Here is a 22,014-nt window from a genome sequence, read left to right on the forward strand (position 1 = left end):
GCGGGAGAGGAGGGGTGTTGGGATAGAATTTCACATCCTATCTTGGAGTGAAGGGGAGGATGGGGAGGCTCAGCCCTTCACCCAAGAATAACCCAGTAATGACATCTCTACGCGTGGGAAGTGTTTCCCTCCACACTGGGAGGATCTGAGGCTGCACCCCAGTGGGATTCCCTGCTTGAGTTGGAAGGCCATCTAGCCATGAGATGCATATCAGCGAGAGCGCGGAGGGCTTAGCCGACCGGGGAGGAAATGCCAGAGGGAAGAGACACTCGAAGTCGAAAGGGTTTCCCCCAATTTGGAGGTGGTGACCATGCTGTGCATGAGCGATTGAAGAGGCGGGTGTCCGCTGTGGCCTGTGCCCTCCGCTGAGGGTCTAACAGGGACGCGACGGTGTTGGACACCGTGTCTGAGTCACGGGAGACGGCCCAGCTGTGCCCAGCGAGGCACCGCCAGACCCTGGCGTCCTCCATCTTCTCTCCCGAGCTCCCCCTGCTACAGCTGCCTGAGCCACGGACCGCAGCACCACACACCCCCGCGGGGGGGGACGCCGCGCCCCATCCCCGCCCCGGGCCCCACCCCAGCCCCCCCGCGGGGGCCCTGACCCCACCGCCAGCGGGCACTGGCTGAGCTCCGAGGCGGCGAGCCGGCAGCGGAGACGCCCAGAGGGGGTCCGGGCGACTGGGGGCGGCGGCGGCCGGGCCGGGGCTCCCCCCCCGCCCGCGCTCGCCGCCGCGGTGGTGCGTCCCGGAGGTTACCGGAAGTGGCCGCGCTCGGCGCTGCCATGTTGAGGAGCCGCCGCTGCCGTTGCCGCCGCCGCCGCCGCCGCTTTGTTGTCGCCTCCTCCGGCTGAGGAGGCTCCCCGAGCGGGGGGAGTGGGGAGGAGGGGGGTCGGCCGCCGCAGCCATGGAGGCCAACTGGACCGCGTTCCTGTTCCAGGTACTGGGGGCCCCCCCGGGGGGGCACGGGGGGGACAGGGGGGCCGGGCCCCGGGCTGGCGGGCGGGCGGGCGCTCCTCCTCCCCTCCCTCCCGGCTCCGCTCTCCGGCCCGGCCTTAATCCCCCTTTGTTTTTCCGCCCGCCCGCCCGCCCCGGCGGAGCGGGGCTGCTGAGGTGAAAGGAGGCGGCCTCACGGGGTGCGGGGGAGAGAGCAGGCCTCGGGGTGAACCCGGGGGCCCCCCAGCACACACACGCACACACACACACTCACACACACCCTTCCCTCCCGCCCTGAAGGGGAAGGGAGGAGGCCGGTCGCTGTCACCACCCCGCGGCCCAGAGAAAGGAGGGCGCCGGGCCGCTGGATAGCGCGGGCTGCTGGGCCACTGCGTGCCGGCCGGGTCCGGCACGGTGGGGTGAGGAGGTCCCCAGGTCCTGCTCTGAGTCTCCTCCCGCCACTTCATCCATCTTTCGCTTGTTCTCTTTTCACCTCCCTCTTCTTTTTGTGTGTGTGCGTGCGTGTGTTGACTTTCTGACCCCCTCCCGTGTCCCCGCGAATAGCGGGTATCCCTATGTTCCCCGCCACTCCCCCTCACCGCCACCACCCCTCTCGTGTTTACCCAGTTGGGGGGGAGGATGTTGTGAGTGTGTATCCCCTCCCCAAACTTTTTCACTGGATTTACATTTTTTCTTTCCCAAGCCTCAGCCGAGCCTTGGCAGCTGACACCTTCTCTCTCTGTCCAGCTCTCCCGCCGTCCCATTGAGCCCGGGGAATCCCCCAGCCGGGCCGGCCCGGGGCGGGGGGAGCGGTGGGGGCCGGGACTCCTGGAGGCCCGACCTTCTCCCGAAGCGCTTTTCTTTCTCGGCCCACCTCGAACGTTTCCTCCAAGTGGAGAGAGCAAACAAAGTCCGCTTACAAAGCCCCCAGATGAGTCACTCTCTGGGATGTTGGTCTTCGCTTTTTTGCAAGAAACTTGAAAGTGACTGTAGCCGATCTGTTTTGGCAATTCTCTTGCCCGCCCACTTTAGATGGGGGACCCCTCTTTGGCAGATCTAGGCTGGAACTTATTTTTTTCCTACTCCTTTCTATTTGCAAACGAAGCATTTAGTGGGCAGTAGCGATGAGCTCACGGGGAAACTTCGGAACTGGAGGAGGTTAGGAAGCTCGTCACTTTTAAGTGCGTTCTTCCCGCCTCTCTGAGTTATTTTCCTTTGAATACTTGGTGAAATCCCAAACGCGTAGCTGGGGCGCTTGATACCTTTTGGAACTAACAGGAACGGATGCAGAATTTTCAAAAAATTATTCTCCCAGCCACTGGATTCATCCTAGTGGAGTTAATGTAGGGATTTGGATAATTCAGAAATTACCTATTGTGTAGACTGGCCTTTTGTTTTAAGACGTGTTTTTTCACGTATGGGCAATTTGATCTTTAAGTAGTTATGGAAATATATTTGGGCTTCTTAAAATTGAAAATACCCAACATTATGGAATTCATGAACTTCCCCCTTTTCTCATTCTGGTCAGTGTTGTTTTATTGTACTTTGATGAGCTTGCTAATGTGATAAACCAACTTGAAAATGCATTGGAAAAGAAATGATATATAACTAGCATGCATCCAGGTTGGTGTAAAGGTGGCAAATATTTTTCCCCAGAAAAAAGCTCAAATGGTCATTTTAAAATATGGGATTGATGGGCCACTGAAGGGATTTTCATGTGATTAAAAACCATATTAAGCATGGTATTTATACAGATTGGAAAAAAAAAAAATTCTTCATGTAAAGGAAAAACCCATAACGCATCTTTGGAAAGCTGGTTGAAAAATCTTTTGAAATACTTTTTTAAAAATTATTTTTTCCCCTGGATAAAACAAATGCCAAGCGTTTATTGATCAACTTTTTAATTGGATTTTATATTATTTAATTTTTTTCAGCTATTAAAATCTTTTTTTCCACCTGATGGAGAAGTGTGAAAACAAATATTTGATCCTGGGCTTGGCAATGTGTGCAGTGAAATTTGTTGGAAAACTTAAAATTTAGAGCCGAGAGCAGTTGAATGGGTAAAGAGAATATTTCAGTCTTTTCTATGGAAAGGTATGAATAGACTTAATCAGTTCTGGTTTTAAGTAATTTTCACTGGGGATATGGAGTTAAGTTATCTTGTTTGTTTCCTGGAGCATCCTGTTGAATTTATATTTTAAAACAATTTAATACCGGCTTGCTTTCCAGATAACTTGGTGGAAAGTGAAAGCTATAGCTATTAAAATGTTTGATGGATGATTCTTCTAACAGGACATTCAAGATATGACTCACCGATGTTAATTTGTTCAGTACAAAATCTTTTACCCTCTGGCACTGGAGATTTCATGGTGCCATATCCTACTACCCTGGGTGATGAAATAACATTTCTGTTTTGTTTCTTGCCAGCCCCAGGAAAAGGAAAGCTTGGGCAGGGTTAAAAAGCCTTGCAGTTGAAAGAGATGGGATATAAAATTAAAACTTTGGTTTGATAATGCTAGACAAATAAAAACCTACCCAAAAGTTATATTTTTAAAATAAATCACTTAACTGAAGGCTGGCCGTGGTTGTTATTTTACTCTGTCTCTCCCCCAGAGAACAAGTTGGGAAAACCCAGTTCCCCCTTAGAAGGCTTCATGTAGAAGTGTGGGGATCCTAGGAATCCTCAGAGAGTGATTCCTGTAGTGGTTCTACAGCATTTCACCCAAGAAGCAGGGACCTGGTGTGACCCTCGTGTGAGAGTGAGCTTCAGCAATGCTGTAAAAATACTTTATGTTGCCACAGACATCTGAATTGGTAAAATGGCAGTAAGTGCTTTTAGTACTCCATCGTACTAATGGTTGTTTAGAGTTGAAAAATGCCTCTAAATGCTATAAGTCTGAACTTTGTCCAGAAGATCTGCATTCCCTATTATCTGTTAGCCTTTGAAATTGTATATCTTCAGCTATCTTCAGCTATTAACTATTTGTATACTGTATGGAAACTTGAGTATCCTACAGCCAGGTTGGAAAAGGGATTATGACTGGAGTCCAAATTCTGTAAGTTCCTACTGATGTCACCTGGGTTGATAGACCCTTGCATTTACAGGAGCTTCACAAATTAGATTAAAAGCGGACTGTAATTTGCTAGGAGCAGTAAGTCCAGAAAGAGACTCATAAATAACCACATAATTTCTGAGAATGCTTCCAGGACTAAAAGGGTGATTACATCAAAATTATTAAATTGAAACTGAGAACTCTGGATACCACACCTCCTAATCATTTGGGGGAGACTAGTTCCAGGCTTAACTGTTATGCTGCCACCAAGTAAACATAGAGCAATGTGTGGTAGATGTTCTTACCCATCAGAGGAGGAGCTGTGAGTGAGTGTGTGTGTTTCTCCTTGTTTTTTCGTCCTTAATCAAGTTAGCTGTGGGACTTGTGGTTATAGAGTAAGAAGGGTAAATAACTGTCTAAAGTGTCTAAGATGATGGGATGGGCCCCTAGTAGGACATTGTATGCTTAAAATATTTGAAACTCCTCTTGAGTGCATGCATCCTATTAGGATTACAAAACTCAAAGCATAGGGGCTTGGGCTCACTGTCAAGAGTTTCAAAAATAATGTTGGTAAAGAACAACATATTAGGAAGAACTATTTCAGGAATTTTTTCCATCATTTCCTAAATGTTTATCAGTATGGAGAATTTTGAAAGTATCAGAACCAAGAGAGGAACTACTCGTAAATGCCAAGAACCTGATCCATGGTGAAATTTTGGTTTCAGTGCAGCCAAAAGAATTTACAGTGTGCAGCCTCCAGTTTTGGGAGTGGAGAAGCACATCATAACAGCAAATGTCTAATACTTTATTGAAACCTACAACTGCTGGAAGAAGATAAATATGAAAGGAATATAAGTGTTTATAGTTTGTTTTTCTCATTAGTCTGTCTTTGAGAGTTTGGGATTTGAACAGCTAGTGTTGCTGAAAGATGCAGTCTTCAGTATACAATTAGATAACCTGAGAAACAACTAACAGGTGCTTTGCTATGGGCTACCTTCACAGATGCCTTCCAGGTTGCTTAATAGCAGATTTTGTGTCAACCAAACCTTTTAGTAGTCAAGTGAAAACTTAAAGTTAACAACTAGCAAATGTGTTTAGAGAACTAGATTTCTTTCATCACTTAGCAACAGCCCCTTCCTCAATCCGAGTTTTCTGATAGGAAGACATGATGCTTTTCTTCTGGGTAATAGACAAATAGATGATTATGTTATTGTGTGTACATGAGTGTGTATGTGTGTGTTGCTGCAGTAAGGTACTATTAAATACTTAAATCTGGAGTTTTTTTTTGTTTTTTTTTTTTTTAATATGTTATTTAAACTTGGTTTCAGCACTGACAGACTAATGCAAACTGATTTCATCAGCTGGTCTGTCCCTTATGAACCAGGATAGTGTGTAGTTTAGTCAGCTGTTTAAAAGCAAGATCACTGTCAGCAACTTAGTTGCAAAAGTTTTGTGTCTGCACAGTGATGTTTCAATGCTTTGTATTGTGAGCTCTTAGAGTAACTAGGTGGTTGCTGGATTACCACTGCAGAGTAGCTGATAGGTTCTTTGACTGTTTCTTCTAGTCTCTGTTGTCTGGAGCATGTTGAATTTCGAAGGCCATTGTGAGAGGCTGAGTTTCTGAAGTGTAAATGTTTGGTTTTAGGCCCATGAAGCTTCCCATCACCAACAGCAGGCAGCACAGAACAGTTTGCTGCCCCTCCTGAGCTCTGCCGTGGAGCCCCCTGATCAGAAACCCTTGCTTCCAATACCAATAACTCAGAAACCTCAGGGTGCACCAGAAACATTAAAGGATGCCATTGGGATTAAAAAAGAAAAACCCAAAACTTCATTTGTGTGCACTTACTGCAGTAAAGCTTTCAGGGACAGCTATCACCTGAGGCGCCACGAATCCTGCCACACAGGGATCAAGTTGGTGTCCCGGCCAAAGAAAACCCCCACCACGGTGGTTCCCCTTATTTCTACCATCGCTGGGGACAGCAGCCGAACTTCGTTGGTCTCGACCATTGCAGGCATCTTGTCAACAGTCACTACATCTTCCTCGGGCACCAACCCTAGTAGCAGTGCCAGCACCACAGCTATGCCGGTGACCCAATCTGTCAAGAAACCCAGTAAGCCTGTCAAGAAGAACCATGCTTGTGAGATGTGTGGGAAGGCCTTCCGAGATGTGTACCATCTCAATCGGCACAAGCTCTCCCATTCAGATGAGAAGCCCTTCGAGTGTCCTATTTGTAATCAGCGCTTCAAGAGGAAGGACCGGATGACTTACCATGTGAGGTCTCATGAAGGAGGCATCACCAAACCTTATACTTGCAGTGTTTGTGGGAAAGGCTTCTCAAGGTACTGCAGTTTGCTTTGCTTTGCTTTGTTTCATTATGGTATCAGTGTACTTCAGTTTTGTCTCCATGTGATCGAGAATTTTTATGTGAGAACAGATGTGGACAGACCTGTGTTATTAGAGAAGATTGTGATAGATAAAGAAGTATTAACACCTTCAGGTCTAACCCCATTTTGATGTGATTGACAAGTGGTGACATAGTGATTAACCTGTTTTTTTCACTTAACAAGTGCCTCGGTGGACTCAGGCTTTCATTTGAAACATGAATACTTATCACTGCAAAACCACCAGTTTTCAGTTCAGTTGGGGCACTAGACATGAGGGTCACTGTGCAAATTAAAGTAACATTTCTTGGAAGTTGCTATGACCTTGGATGCTCTTAATTAAACTTTTAGACTGTTTTTTCATTTTTCTGAAAGCACCAACATTTCACTAATTTTCATTTTTAAAAGCTTTTAGAGTTAGTATAGTGGTAGCTGTTTCTGGCAGGTGTTAAGAGTAAAACTTCAGGTATTTTGTAATTGTAAAGAATCAAGACAATATGATCTGATGTTGACTAGGAGAGAAGATTAACAAGTAGAGGCCTAAGACTTTGTGTATGGTAAGAGAGGGAAGGAGACTTGCACTGGGGGAGGGAGGTTGGTAATTCTGCTAGCTTTCCGTAAAATGCACCCCCTCCCAATCTGCCAAGCATGTAAGCATCACATAAATAGCATTTCTCTGTGTGTTCGATTATATCTTCTGTTGAAACTCTCTTTTTCACAGGCCTGACCACTTAAGCTGTCATGTAAAACATGTCCATTCAACAGAAAGACCCTTCAAATGCCAAGTAAGAGTTAAAATGACTTATCCTTAGTGTAGCACTTATCTAGAAGGTCTGAACCAGTTCAATCTCACCAGTCTTGAATAGTCTTAAAATCACTGACCTGAGTAAATGTGGCCCATTTGACTTCGTTTTATAAAATATAACTGACAGCCTCAGTTTCTGTAAAGCAAGATCATTTAAAAATTTAAGTGTGTTGTTTTTGTTAAGCTATATTTCCCTTTCTTTGGGCAATAGTATTTTTTGTTAGGAAAAAAACGTTACAGTCTTGCAAAGGTGGTTGTGTATTTGAAATGAATAAAGGAATAAAGGGCTTTAATTTCTGGTTGATTATTGAAGTTTTTTTTTAACTGTAATAGGAGAAAATAATGAATTTTTCTCCCAAATGTTATCACTTACCGGATTTTTGTCTGTTATTACCAAATTGGAGCACTTTCTAGTTGTTTAAAAATCCATTCCAGTTAATGATTTTATTTGATATCAGTTATAATAACGAAAAGATTAAGAATTTTGCTAAATCAAATGACTGTTTTAGGCATTGGTAATTCTAGTTTGTTGCTGAAAGTCTTTTAGTGCACCTTTCCGTTAAGTTTGTTAATGACTGATTTTATTAAGTAAATGATTTGAATTCTAAGAAAGATCTAATTGGAGGAAGGAAGCTAGTGTCATTGTCATTGAGTGAGTGCCTGCTACGTGTACGAGGCTCTTCTTAATCCACCAGTAATTTTGTGAGAGAGGTTATTATCCCCATTTTACAGATGAAGAAACCTTCAGATAGGTTAACCAACTTGTTCAACATTATGCTGTTTAGTAAATTGTGGAGCTCAACTTAAACCCAGGTTTAACTTACCCTAAAGCTTACATTTTTTGTGCTACTCTGTGTTGATGTATTTTCTTCCTTCAAAATGGAAGAGTCTAAAATTTATCAAGTGTTTTATTATGATTATGATTCTAGGTAACATATGCAATTAAAATTAAACTAGTTGTCAGCTTGCACATGTGGATAGGGTAATGCATAGAATATAACGTACTTTAAAATGAGTAGAACAGGATAGTCTATATTTAAAAAAAGTTTTCCTCCCTCATGCAGACATGCACTGCTGCCTTTGCCACCAAAGACAGACTGCGGACACACATGGTGCGCCACGAAGGCAAGGTATCATGTAACATCTGTGGGAAGCTCCTGAGTGCAGCATACATCACCAGCCACTTAAAGACTCATGGGCAGAGCCAAAGTATCAACTGTAATACATGTAAACAAGGCATCAGTAAAAGTAGGTGATGCTTCAGATTTTATTTCTTTTATATTTCAGATTGGTGAAAAATGCATGTTTTCATAATGTATCAAAGGTATTAATATGTTTATATGTTTCCTCCTATTGCCAACATATGCAAACAGGCAACAATGGACAGAATATATTTGTGTCAGAACTATGCTTTACTTTCGTGTATGCAAACAGCATTGATAAGCTGCTAATAACCTTTAAGGTGAAAGCAGTGTTAATAAGCGTGCTTTTCAAACCCAAATCTGTAGAGAAATGAGATACCATATCCACTTGCAGGTTTAAATGTTTTGCTTGCCTTAAATTCAGAGCTGAAGATAGAATACTTGCATTTACCCAGGATTTTTCTTTTAAGATTGCCCTAACCACTAGAAGAAGGCATTTTCCTAATCCTTTATTCTATTATATATGTATTTTATTTCCTAATCCTTTATTCTATTATATATGTATTTTATGCAGCAGAAACTTCAAATTCTCAAAAAAATAGGTGGCCACAGGAGAATGGGGAAGAAAACTTAATGTGTATTAATCTATCCATTTTTGCTTCTTTGTAAGTACATCGGGTTTGTTATCTAGTGTGTTGTACTTTATAAGCATTCACTTCTTTTTTTTTTTTTTTTGAGACGGAATCTTCGCACTGTTGCCCAGGCTGGAGTGCAATGGTACGATCCCGACTCACTGCAACCTCTGCCTTCCAGGTTCAAGCGAGTCTCCTGCCTTAGCCCCCCAAGTAACTGGGATTACAGGCACACACCGCCATGCCCAGCTACCTTTTTTGTATTTTCATAGAGACGTCATTTCACGGTGTTGCTCAGGCTAGTCTCGAACTCCTGAGCTCAGACAATCCATCTGCCTTGGCCTCCCAAAGTGCTAGGATTACAGACGTGAGCCACCGCACCCGACCTATAAACATGCACTTTTAGTGTACATTGTTGTGGTCCAGTAAAAAATATTTTGTTGAATGTTGACTAGTCCTATATTAATATTATCAAACTTCCATTTTTAAAGACATTTGGGTTTTTTTGGTGACACTTGGTTTTTTTTATAGCAAAGATTCCTTTTCTCTTTTATATTGTTTTTCGCTAATTCTCTAGACTTTTTAGTGCTTGTTTATTTTGACCAATGTAGACACAGCAACAGAAAAGATGCACTTACTAAGAGCTATCAGGTTAAATGGTTAAGATCACAGAAGCATGAGAAGTCAATTTTGAAAAAAAAACGGCAACAGTTTTACAGGTAAATACAGTGTTTTTGGTTTGTCTTTGTAATAGCATGCATGAGTGAAGAGACCAGTAACCAAAAGCAGCAGCAGCAGCAGCAGCAACAACAACAACAACAACAACAACATGTGACAAGCTGGCCAGGAAAGCAGGTAGAAACACTGAGACTGTGGGAAGAAGCTGTTAAAGCAAGGAAGAAAGGTAAGGCACAGCTTCCAGCGTTGAAAATATGGCTAGAGAAGTGTTTTCATTTAGTATGCCAAGTGATCAAAGTAGAGAAGCCACAGTTTTAGGAAATCTAGCTTAATGGAAACATGGAAATAGTGCATGCTGGGAAATATCTGGTTAAGTATAGTTATTGGCAATAAAGTGTCCAGATAAGTTATTACTAGGAATTAAAAGTTCTCAGTACTTCTATCATGTTCTTTCTTTTGATTTACTTTTTGTTACAAACTTGGAGCCAAAATTGGTCCTTTGCTATGCCCAGAGTTGCATTTTTATTTTCAGTTTGATGTCAATCTCCATGCATTGTGGGCCTTTTTTGTACCTTTCTAAAATATTCCCACTTTTAGAGGTGGATATCCTTGTGTGCACATAAGTTCATTTTCTTACAACTGTGCTATTTTTGCTCTTTAGTGTTCTTTTTCATTGTATTATTTATTACATGTTTCAGATTCTATAGTGTTGATGTCTTTTCTCTTGGTCACACTCTTAAATCTCCTTCAGTCCATCACTATGGCTGGCCTTAACATATCTAGTCTTCTGCTGCTGAGAATTTTACTGTAATTGCTTTAAAAATGTTAAATGATTTGCTTTTCTCTCGTGTATATCTTCTAACAAATAAGTTGGAGTATCAGTTTTCAATGTACTTTTCAACTTACTAGTACAGCTTTGGCTTCTGGACTATTGTGCAGCCATTTCAAATGAATCATTTTGTCAATGTACCATGAGCCGAAGGGCAGATTTGTAAATTCCTTCTTCCTCCTCCACCTCTGTAGTGTCTTACTATGTTAAATGTTAAGGAATCCTGTATCTGTGGGCTCCTCTGTATGTAATTCCTTTTCTGTGTAGTTTCTTCTATCTTTTGCTTCTTTGCTTCGTGTAGCGTGGCCCTCAGAGTGATCCCTTCTGTTTTTTTTTTTTTTTAGACAGTCTCTCACTGTGTTGCCCAGGCTTGAGTGCAGTGGCGTGATCTCGGCTCACTGCAGCCTCCGCCTCCTTTGTGCCTCAGCCTCCCGAGTAGCCAGGACGACAGGTGTGTGCTACCACACCTGGCTAATTTTTGTATTTTCACTAGAGACAGGGTTTTGCCATGTTGGCCAGGCTGCTCTTGAACTCCTGATCTCAAGTGATCCACCCACCTCAGACTCCCAAAGTTCTGGGATTATAGGCATGAGCCACTACACCTGGCCAGAGTGATCTCTAAACCTCCTATACCTGGATAAAAATAAAAAGAATAGCATTCTTCTTTTTTTTTTTTTTGAGATGGAGTTTCGCTCTTGTTGCCCAGGCTGGACTGCAATGGCGTGATCTCGGCTCACCGCAACCTGTACCTCCTGGGTTCAAGTGATTCTCCTGCCTCAGCCTCCCAAGTAGCTGGGATTACAGGCATGTGCCACCATGCCCGGCTAATTTTGTATTTTTAGTAGAGATAGGGTTTCTCCATGTTGGCCAGTCTGGTCTCAAATTCCCGACCACAGGTAATCCGCCCGCCTCGCCCTCCCGAAGTGCTGGGATTACAGGCATGAGCCACCGGGCTCAGTCAGCATTCTTTTTCATACATTTACTGGCATTGGAAGAAAAGAGTACAGCAGTCCATATAGGCTTTCCACCATTCCTCAGGTGCTGCTTGTTCCTAGCTTCCATTTGAAGATTTGTCATTATTTTAATAAAATGTTTTGGCCACGTGTGATGGCTCACACCTATAATTCCAGCACTTCAGGAGGCCAAGGTGGGAGGATCACTTGAGGCCAGGAGTTTGAGACCAGCCTGGACAATATGGCAAGACCCCGTCTCTACAAAAACTCAAAAAAAAAAAAAAAAATTTAGCCAGATGTGACAGTGCATATCTGTAGTCCCCACTACTCAGGAAGCTAAGGTGGGAAGGTCGCTTGAACCCAGGAGTTTGAGGCTGCAGTGAGCTACAATTGCATCACTGCACTCCAGCCTGGACAACAGATTGAGACCCCCATCTCAAAAAAAAAAAAAAACTTTTGTGTTAGAATGGGGAGAGGGGACTGGCAATGGGGAGGAAAAAGTGTAGTGCTATGGTAATTGTATAGTGGGTTGAAAGTATATTATGAAGGGTATTTTACTTAGATAAGGAGTAAAAATGTTTAAGTCATAGTAAAAGGGCACTTAGATTAAAAAGAAAACACGGAGGAGGAGGTAAGGGGGTCAGCAAATAAGAGAGTAAAAATTCTTTGGTGAAAGCAGGCGGAGAATATCCTCAGCAATACTCCCAGCACCTTAAAGTGAATTGGTTTTCTCTCATTCTCTCTCTTGGTGTACTCCTCTATTTGGTATTGTATTTCAGTTTGCTTGCACAATAAGACTTGATTGTTTAGCTCATCTTCTGACTTCCATGAAACAAAATGTTATTGTATTCCCATTCATAGCGTGAATCTCTCTGGAAAAGACCACTGATGTTAGAAACCTCTGTATTCATATTAGTAAATGTCACATTTTAGGAAAGAGGAGACTCCTGACCTGAAAACCTAAACTTGAATTTACAGCATCCCTTTAAATATTAGGCCTAAATAAAGTAACATAAGTTTTCAAACCTGACTGACAATCATATCATCTGGGAAGCTTTTTAAAAATACACATTTCCCAAGTTCCATCTAAATTATCTAAATTTCACTATTGATTCTCCTGGAGTCCTTTTTTTTTTTTTTTTTTTTTGAAGTCCTCTAGATAGTTGATTTTAATAATCACCCAGGTTTGGGAATCCCTGATAGGGAGAATGGTGTATGCCAAAGTTACATTGTATTGCTCAAGTAAGGGCTGCTTGACTCAAGGGTCCCCCTGCAGTGATAAGACCTTCGTGGATCATATACAGATCTCTATCGTTTAGTTCAAGTATGTTTCTCCATTTTGACAGCCAAGTCACAGCTAGCCTACCCATCATTTTACTGCTGTTTTCTGGTGCTGAATTTTGTTGAGGGGTGGGTTGGGGGTGTTACCTTGAAGGGAAGTATTTTTTTTTTTTTTTTTTCAGCCCAGAGGTCTTTTATTTATTTATTTTTTTAACACCTATTATGCCATGAATTCATAGGGAATAGGTTCCAGCAGCTCAGGCTCCTTCCCATTGGTCCTCACAAAGTGTGCTTCTCTGGGTGGAGCAGGCTGGCGCTTCAGCTGAACCCAGGTACCTTTCTCTTTGGCTTCTTTCTTTTTCTGATCATTTTCCTTCACGCGTTTCAGGAAGCTATCTCGGCTCTTAGAGTGCTTAATGTGCTCAATACGCACATTAATTCTCTTGGCAAGAATCTTGCCCTTAACTTGTTTGTTTACAACAATGCCAACAGCATGCTGGGTAACGTTGTAGACTCTCCCAGTTTTGCCATGGTAACACTTGTGGGGCATTCCTTTTTGAACAGTACCCATTCCCTTGATGTCTACAATATCACCTTTCTTATAGATTCGCATATACGTGGCCAAAGGAACAACTCCATGTTTTCTAAAAGGCCTAGAGAACATATATCGGGTGCCTCTCCTCTTTCCCTTTGTGTTCGTCATTTTGGCGAATTACTGGAAGATGGCGGTTCCGGCCGAAAGGAGAGAGGGAAATATTTTTTAAGAAGTGTGTAGACCTGGCTCACACCTTAATCCCAGCACTTCGGGAAGCTGAGGTGCACAAATCGCTTGAGCCTAGGAGGAGACCAGCCTGGGCAACATGGTGAAACCTGATCTCTACAAAAAACACAAAAATTAGCTGGGCATGGTGGCACGCACCTGTAGTCTCAGCTACTTGGTAGACTAAAGTGGGAGGATTGCTTGAACCTTGAAGGTTTGTGACTGCAGTAAGCCATGATCATGCTACTGCACTCCAGCCTGAGCAACAGAAGGAGACCCTGTCTCAGAAAAAAAAGTGTTCAGGTTTTGTTGGGTCAGAAGGACCAGGGTCCCCTAACTCACTGCAGGGTCTCCTTGCCTAGCTAGTTCTCTTTGGTATGTTTGGTGGTATGTGTAATATGTAGAGTTAAAGATACTAGGCATAAAATAGATGATTGTGTCAACATCAGAAACAGAAGAAGAAATAGGAGTGAGGAGAACATGAACTTATTGAGGAGTGTTTTTTTTCTTTCCTAATGTAGTTAAGAGACATAACCAGAAAGAATAAGATTATTTAACTGAAACATATTTCTAAAACTGAAACAAACAGATGATACTAAAATAGCTTGTTTATCATTCCCCAGTTATGCATTTTTAAAACCTTAACAGAATGTGACTTCATGTCTCAGGCTTTAACATACTTATTGAGTATGCACACCTCTCTCTGCTAGTTACAGTGTGCCTTATGAGAAGATTTTTCTGATTATCTGTTATTGTGTAACCATTGGCCCAGCTCTGTGTAAACAAGCTCTTTAGCCTGGCCTGCTGGAGGTTGGCTCTTCCCAGGAAAGTTTTTAGAACTCAGAGGAACTGCATGAAGTAGTAGTGAGAACACTTAGCCCTGCACTGCAGAAGTTAACTGATCCTCTCAGCATCATTGTGAGGTAGGTAAGTAAATCTGAACTTGAAACCTAAAGTGCAAGGCTAAACAAGTTGCTTAAGTCTTTACAGGAGGTATAGCATCAGAAGGTGATTCATACACTGGGATCCCTGGCCCCCAGGCTTGCGCTCAGAAAGACCCTCTGTTCTATTGACCACTTGATAGAAAACTGGAATTTGATTACATGTTTGACATTTTTAATGAAAAGAAATTGATTCAGAAACTGTGAATTTTGCTCACTGTTTTGAGAATCTAAAGACCCTTTTGTCTTCTTATTTTAGAAGCTGCTAACCTGTGCCAAACCTCCACGGCTGCTACGACACCTGTGACTCTCACTACTCCATTCAATATAACATCCTCTGTGTCATCTGGAACTATGTCAAACCCAGTCACAGTGGCAGCTGCAATGAGCATGAGAAGTCCAGTAAATGTTTCAAGTGCAGTTAACATAACCAGCCCAATGAACATAGGGCATCCTGTAACTATAACCAGTCCATTATCCATGACCTCTCCTTTAACACTCACTACCCCGGTCAACCTCCCCACCCCCGTCACTGCCCCAGTGAATATAGCACACCCTGTCACCATCACATCTCCAATGAATCTGCCCACGCCTATGACATTAGCTGCCCCTCTCAATATAGCAATGAGACCTGTAGAGAGCATGCCTTTCTTGCCCCAAGCTTTGCCTACATCACCGCCTTGGTAAACAGTATTATAAAATCAAAATATGGGTTAAAGTAAATATTTACCAGCAACTTAACTTTTAGTTGATTAAAGCAAAAAGTAAACCATGAAATTGGGAGATTTTGTTATATTAGTTAATAAGAGTGTGGTAGCATTTTTCTCCAATTTGGCTGGGATTATTCAAAGTAGGGTGTGTATGTAACTTATCGCTGGACCACTTTAGTTTAATCAGAAATTCCTTTTAGCTGACAACATTGCTTAAACAGGATAGTAGTTGGCAAGATGAAATGCCAGAATTAAAACCAATCATAAATAAGTAGAACCCACTTCAAAATAAAAAAAAAAAAAAAAAAAAAACAGCATTACTGTTTCTAATCCCAAGGAATCACTTTATTGTAAACACTAGCAGAACTCTTCTCCCTGTACAAGGTGGATGGCTGATTTTAACCTGAAATTCTAAATCCACAGATTGAGAGCTAGTGTAGAATTGTCTGTGTTTATTGTTTTTATGAGTAAATACATGCATTGTCATAATAAAATGCATTTCAGAGAATATGCATTTTACCTTTGGGAATATGTTAATTTCAGGCAGCATTCCCTATGGGAAAGGTGATACCAGCTCTGATATGCAAAGCATATGATAATTTATCATTCTAACTTCAACATATAATAGGGATTGTGACCTGATATTTGGAGATGTAAATATTGCTCAGCATATTAATCCCGATGGAAAATAGCATTGTAGTTGACTTTTTAAAAAAAAATTTAAAAAAATCTACAAATTGTGTTTTGCTAAGAAAAGCCTCAACTGACAGAGGAGAAGTCAAGTGTGTGGACAGGCAGCCTCCTAACAAACAGAGGCCAATGGGACTCCTGTTTAGGAGCCAAGGAGTACTTTGGAACAGTTCAAATATATTGCTTTAAATTGGAAGACGCTGGAGGCACTGGGATGTGATATGCCCCTCTCTCTCCCAATCAGAGCCTGTTGATGTTACAACAGGGACAGATGTGTTAGTTGCTCACTAGAGTTTATGTCTTATATTAAATTGTATACAGTTTTTATTCTAACCACTAACTAGGTAGTATATGCCCCTTCAGAACATGCAGAGTGTATCTTTTTTTAAATTTCTCCTTCCGTTTCTTAAGTATTGCTCAGATTTGTTCAACTTTGTAAATATGGACATGACTTTTTTTTTTTTTCTTTGAGAAAACACTTGTATCAGCTTTGTGGTGTTTTCAGGGAGACAGCTGTCTGCACTCCCTGTAGAAACCCAGCAATGATTCAATGATTGTGCATGTTGAGACATGTGCTTTTTATTTCTTAGCAGGATATTTTATCTCTGTACATAAAGTAGAAACCAAAAGCTAGGGAAACAGATACGCTTTACACCATCATGCCACACATTGTTTTTAAAGCATTGTGTTAAAAAAAAAAAAAAGTTAAACCAAGACGCTGTGATTTTTTTTAAGTTGCAATATGTTTTTGGTTTTTTTCATTTTTTAATCATTGCAGTTAAGAGAAATGGAAATTAGTTGTGTTAATCTTGCAGAATGTTTGCAGGACTATCAAACTGGATGATTTCCGTTTATACCCTACTGTGTCAGTTCAAGCATCAAAATACCTTGCATCCGAGGCAGACTTCCTACATCAGGGACAGGTATCTGTGTGTCATTATACAAAACAGTTCTAGGGGGTTGAACTACATAGTAAAAAAAATAAAATAAATAGTACTTAGTGTAAAATAATTTTATAAATGATCTTTTGTACTTTAGGACATTAAATTGTACAACTTTTGTATATATAAAAGCTTAGGAACTTTCTGTTTAGCAGGAAGGCAACACATTCCTACACTTTTAATGTATATGTTTGTTATAATGTCCATGTAAACATGCCCTATGTTTGTGCCTTTTAATTAGTTTGTCTCAATAAACAAAATGTAGAGAAAAATATGTAGCTATGACTTTGTTACAACTGTTCTTATCCGCAGTACAAAAATGGTTTGTTTTTAATATGTAGAGCATTATGTGTGGACTACTGGAAGGACTCGTGTAGGGAAAGCCCAAGAATGACCCTGCTGAGGCCTGAATTGGGAGGCACAGTGGCTACATTTGGAGGAAGTCCACATTTCCTGGCATGCAGACCCAAAATTGGGTTCTGGCTCTGCCTGCTAGGATCTGTTATCTCTGATGGGCTGGCAATCATAATCCACAATTCAGACAGCCCAGGCTTCCTCCACAGTGGTCCAAGGAGCAGTCCTCAGTGGGGACAGGTGTGGGCCCTACCCCTAAGCTAGAATGTGGTTGTCAGAACCCTGAAAGTATTAGTTCTAAAAAAAAAAAAAAGATATATACTAGAAATAATTGTTTTATCAATTCATTGTATAATAAACAGGAGTGAGACTTCATTGTATGACTTCAGTTAAAATGCTATTTTGTATGCATTCTTCATTCACTTAAGAAGCTTGTCTGCAATAATAAAGCCACGTCATGTCTTCTTTTGGGAGGGAGAGAGTCGATGGCAGGAGGGGGTTGTGGGTGGGCCACTGAAAAGGGGGACCGAATAGGTTGTGTGGTGAAATTCTCCTGTGTCTTGGAACTGGAATTGAGTTTCAGTGTTGATGAACTGATTCAACCAGGTGTTGAAGGCACGACGGCCACTGCTCTATGAAAAGGGAGAGTATGTTTTTCCCTTCTGGTTGTAACCTGGTTAAGAGCTTCCCCTTTATCAGATTGGCAGCTAAACAGTTGTATTAGATAATCCTTAAATCTGACATCCAGCCTGTTATGCTCTAGGGTTCGCTGCTTGGCCTGCATTTGCTTTTTATTGTGTATCCATTCCCCTCCTACGGTGTGCTCCTAAATGAAGGTTTCTATGTAAGCAGATGATGATTTTACCTGTCAATACCAGCACTGTATTACTAACATGCAAAATACTGCAGATTTATTTTGAAAATTAAAGTTAACCGGTCACAAATGTTATAATGGATTGCTTAATACCTCAGAAGCTTCATCAGTTTGCTCTGATAATAGAAAAATTTTTCAAGTACTATCTTTTCAGGTGTGCACATCTCAGTATTGGGTTGGAGAGAGGGAGGGTCCAGTATCAGGCTGGTTGAAGGGTGGAAGGGCACCAGACTGACTGCCCTTGGTAGGTGCACCCTCCCAAGCAGCTTGGGTAAGGCCCAGGAAGCCAGGACTGGAGGCATTGGCCACAGGTTTAGGTCCCTGTCCTACCCAAAAGAGAAGATGGGTTTAAAACATTTCTTCTCATGCTCTAGGACCCAATTTCCTTAGTTGAAAGGGGCATTAAGCTGAGTCCCTTGCCCATTTGTGTTCAACTAGATTTCTTAGATGTCCACTGAGGACCAACAGTGTGCCACGCACTGTTAGGCACTAAGGGGCATGAAAAGTTGATTAAGACATGGTTGCTGCCTCCAAGGAGGCTGTTAAGGGAGATATGACGAGTGATGGTATCACCAGAGAGCAAATCAGGATGAATGTGACACTTCATTCAGTGAAAAAGTTTTGGATACCTACATCTGTTTTATATAGAATTGAGGCTTTCCAAACTTCCTGTGATAATTGCTTTAGTCCTTTAGTGACTCAGTGAACACAGCTGGAGGAAAGTGTTCTTCGTGCTGTTTTTGTTCTGGGAACAAGGGAAGTGTTAGTTCACCGAGTTGCTAGTTAATCATTCCAGTCCTGGCTGTTTAGGTGTCCCCACTCATCTCAAAGGGCCCTGTAGTTTGGTCCTCTCTGAACAGACCTGGGTTTAGGACGTAGAGGGGATAGTGGAGGTTTTCACTTCAGTGTCCTCAAGGATCATTGGACAAAAAGTCCAATCTGTTCATGGGACGGTAATCAATTTTTCCTCCCTGCCCTAATAGTCTTGGCCATCAGTCTTGTACTTTTTCCACTTCCTCCTTAAAGAGTCTTATATCCTGAAAGAATGCCATTTGTCCCTGGTTTGGGTGTCTATAAATCTCCCCCCCAGCTGGCCTGACATTGGCAGATTACTGGAAATCTCCCCTTGTAAAAATAGGGGGCTAGGCAGGGCACGGTGTCTCACGTCTGTAATCCCAGCACTTTGGGAGGCCAAGGCAAGCTGATCATAAGGTCAGGAGATGGAGACTCTCCTGGCTAACACGGTGAAACACTGTCTCTACTAAAAATACAAAAAATTAACTGGGCGTGGCAGTGGGTGCCTGTAGTCCCAGCTACTCGGGAGGCTGAGGCAGGAGAATGGCATGAACCCAGGAGGCGGAGGTTGCAGTGAGCCGAGATTGCGCCACTGCACTCCAGCCTGGGTGACAGAGCAAGACTCTGTCTCAAAAAAAAAAAAAAAAGAAAAAAAAAAGGTGGGGACTGGCAGGTTAGTGTGTAAAATGCCAGGGCAGAATACTGACTGAGTCTGTGCATTAGTCCAGATTCCAGCTTCTCTTTGTTGCCCACCTCTGAGCAATCTAAGGCCCATGTAGTTCCCAAAAAAGGAATGAAGGGTCACGGGCTTTCCTTTGAATCTTTGCATGAGGTAACCCTCTCCTTAGACCTACCCATTAGGGGTTGGCTAGTTAGCCTTCCTCTTCGCAAGCTAGGCACTTGACCCAGATCTTGGCCCTGGACCATGAAGGTCAAGTACACATCACTTTACAAACCCACCCTGGATCACTTGAGGCAAGGAGTTGAAGACCAGCCTGGCCAACATGGCAAAACCCCGTGTCTACTAAAAATACAAAAATTAGCTAGGTGTGGTGGTGCACGCCTGTAGTCCCAGCTACTCAGGACGCTGAGACATAAGGATTGCTTGAACCTGGGAGGCAGAGGTTGCAGTGAGCTGAGATTGTGCCACTGCACTGCAGCCTAGGCAACAGAGCAAGATACTGTCTTAAAACAAACAAATGAACAAAATACTGCCCTGACAGTTTTTGTTGTTGTTGTTGTTGTTTGTTTTTGAGATGGTGTTTCCCTCTGGTTGGCCAGGCTCGAGTGCAATGGCGTGATCTTGGCTCACCGGAACCTCCGCCTCCCGGGTTCAAGTGATCCTCCTGTCTCAGGCTCCCAAGTAGCTGGGATTACAGGCGTGCACCACCACGCCCAGCTAATGCTGTATTTTTAGTAGAGACGGGGTTTCTCCTTGTTGGTCAGACTGGTCTCGAACTCCCAACCTCAGGTGATCCACCTGCCTTGGCCTCCCGAAGTGGTGGGATTACAGGCGTGAGCCACTGTGCCAGCCCTGCCCTGATAGTTTTTACCATGACATGATAAGAGAAGGAAGTTTTATACTTCAGATTCTCTATCACTACTGACTTGCATCATAATTTCAGAAGTCTTCTTCATCTCTAATTATCTTAAATTGACATCCCACCTCCCTCCCAACCCCTAAATATCTCTTTCAAAATTACGTAAAATAAGAACTTAAAATCATGACTCCTTTGTAATGTATGTAACTGCTAACCATGTAGGAAGAACTCTCATTAATGGAGTTTCCTCAAAGTGAGGTCCACCTGCATCTGGCTGTGTCAGAAACTAAAGAAGGACATTTGAGGAAAATATTCTGTTCTGCCAATGAGCTATTCTTTTGGCATGACAGCTGAGAGAATGAGATCAAGGGGAATGAAAGGGAGCGATATGCCCTTCCAATGACTGGGCCAGCAGCTCTCTCTTGCTCAGGCAAGGCTGGGACAGATGCACCAATTCTAGAGGCTGCCCATGGAGAAGAGAGCCATCCTCAAAGACTGGGATGAGAAGTCAGGTCTTTGCCAATCTTAGGGACAACTGGGGACTGCCAGAGGCTTATTATCCCTACAGAGTCAGCCAGACAGATCTGTTTTGAAGGAGCTTGGATCCCCAAGGCCCTTGCCTGTGAACCAAGGAATTCTTATATTTGTTAGTGGCAGGAAAAGAGCTAGAGAGAAATCAGTCTTGCATGTATATTGAGGAAGAAAAAGGGGAGTCTTGGAGGTTAGGAAGAGGCTAAGCAAGGGAAAAGAGATATTTTGGAGGAAATGTCCTTGTGCTACCTGTGGTATCACTCCTACCCTGACCACCCTCTCCATGCACCTGCCCTGGACTAGACATGATTACTCAGGGAACTTGGAGACAGGCTGCTATTCCGAGCCAGCTGTGATGATTTTTGTTTCAGCCAATAGGCAGGAAAGAAGACACGCTTTTCTTCACCAGATAAAGGAGAAAAGGCCAGGTGTGGTGGTTCATGCCTGTAATCCCAGCACTTTGGGAGCCCAGTGCAGGCGGATCACGAGGTCAGGAGTTTGAGACCAGCCTGGCCAACATAGTGAAACCCCATCTCTACTAAAAATACAAAAATTAGCCGGGCATGGTGGCGCGTGCCCGTAATCCCAGCTACTTGGGAGACTGAGGCAGGAGAATCACTTGAACCCGGGGGCTGAGGCCACAGTGAGTCTAGATCATGCCATTGCATTTCAGCCTGGGCAACAGAGTGAGACTCCATCTCAAAAAAATAATAATAATAAAAAGGAGAAAAATCAATAACTGAAGAAACAGGCAAGATTCAAGTAATTAGGAGTGGGGACCTGTGAACCACTTCTTGCTGGAAGAAGTGGGGTCCCACCCTTTCCTGAAATCCCAGAGCTCTGTCCCAAAAGAGTAGGTCCTGATTCCAGGGTGGCCCTGTCAACGTAAGGGAAATTCTGTCACCTTGTCAACACCAGAGATTCTGTGGCTATCAGGCACCTCTGAGGGAGAAGAATGGGGAGGAGGGAGTCTTCGGGAAGAGAGAGAAAGAAAGGAGACAGTCATTGCTTCTGCTGTTTTCTAGGCCTAGAATGCCCTCCCCATAACCAGCCCTCCAACATTCTTTCTCCACGGTGAACCCCTAGACATGCAGAAAGTGTAATTTAAATGTTGCTTCCTCTGAAACCTCTCCCTGCCTGAACTAACGTCAGGCAGTTAGTTTGTTCTTCCTTGGTATAACAGGAATAGG

General features: G+C 42.9%; 3 protein-coding genes across 6 annotated transcripts; 1 reads left to right on the forward strand and 2 right to left on the reverse strand.

Moving 5' to 3' along the window:
* Positions 1-98: 98 nt before the first annotated feature.
* LOC115894923 (putative glycine-rich cell wall structural protein 1) lies at positions 99-905 on the reverse strand. The gene has a single exon (XM_030924085.1). The coding sequence runs from the start codon at positions 903-905 to the stop codon at positions 231-233; it is 675 nt and encodes a 224-aa protein (XP_030779945.1). The 3' UTR covers positions 99-230.
* VEZF1 (vascular endothelial zinc finger 1) lies at positions 700-18,032 on the forward strand. Of its 4 annotated transcripts, none has more exons than XM_030923311.1 (7): positions 700-936; positions 3,546-3,757; positions 5,631-6,325; positions 7,089-7,152; positions 8,219-8,420; positions 9,701-9,850; positions 14,648-18,032. In XM_030923311.1, exons 2-7 carry the CDS (start codon positions 3,752-3,754, stop codon positions 15,073-15,075), a joined length of 1,545 nt encoding a protein of 514 aa, XP_030779171.1. In that variant the 5' UTR covers positions 700-936; positions 3,546-3,751; the 3' UTR covers positions 15,076-18,032. The 4 variants fall into 4 exon arrangements, with proteins under 4 accessions (XP_030779171.1, XP_030779169.1, XP_030779172.1 ...); XM_030923312.1 differs by having other exon boundaries at positions 707-936; positions 8,237-8,420; XM_030923309.1 differs by lacking the exon at positions 3,546-3,757 and having other exon boundaries at positions 703-936.
* On the reverse strand, positions 12,868-13,442 carry LOC115894819 (60S ribosomal protein L21). The gene has a single exon (XM_030923313.1). It carries the CDS (start codon positions 13,388-13,390, stop codon positions 12,908-12,910), a length of 483 nt encoding a protein of 160 aa, XP_030779173.1. The 5' UTR covers positions 13,391-13,442; the 3' UTR covers positions 12,868-12,907.
* Positions 18,033-22,014: the final 3,982 nt, after the last annotated feature.

This window comes from Rhinopithecus roxellana, chromosome 19 (assembly GCF_007565055.1).
Source record: "Rhinopithecus roxellana isolate Shanxi Qingling chromosome 19, ASM756505v1, whole genome shotgun sequence".
Taxonomy (NCBI): Eukaryota; Metazoa; Chordata; class Mammalia; order Primates; family Cercopithecidae; genus Rhinopithecus; species Rhinopithecus roxellana.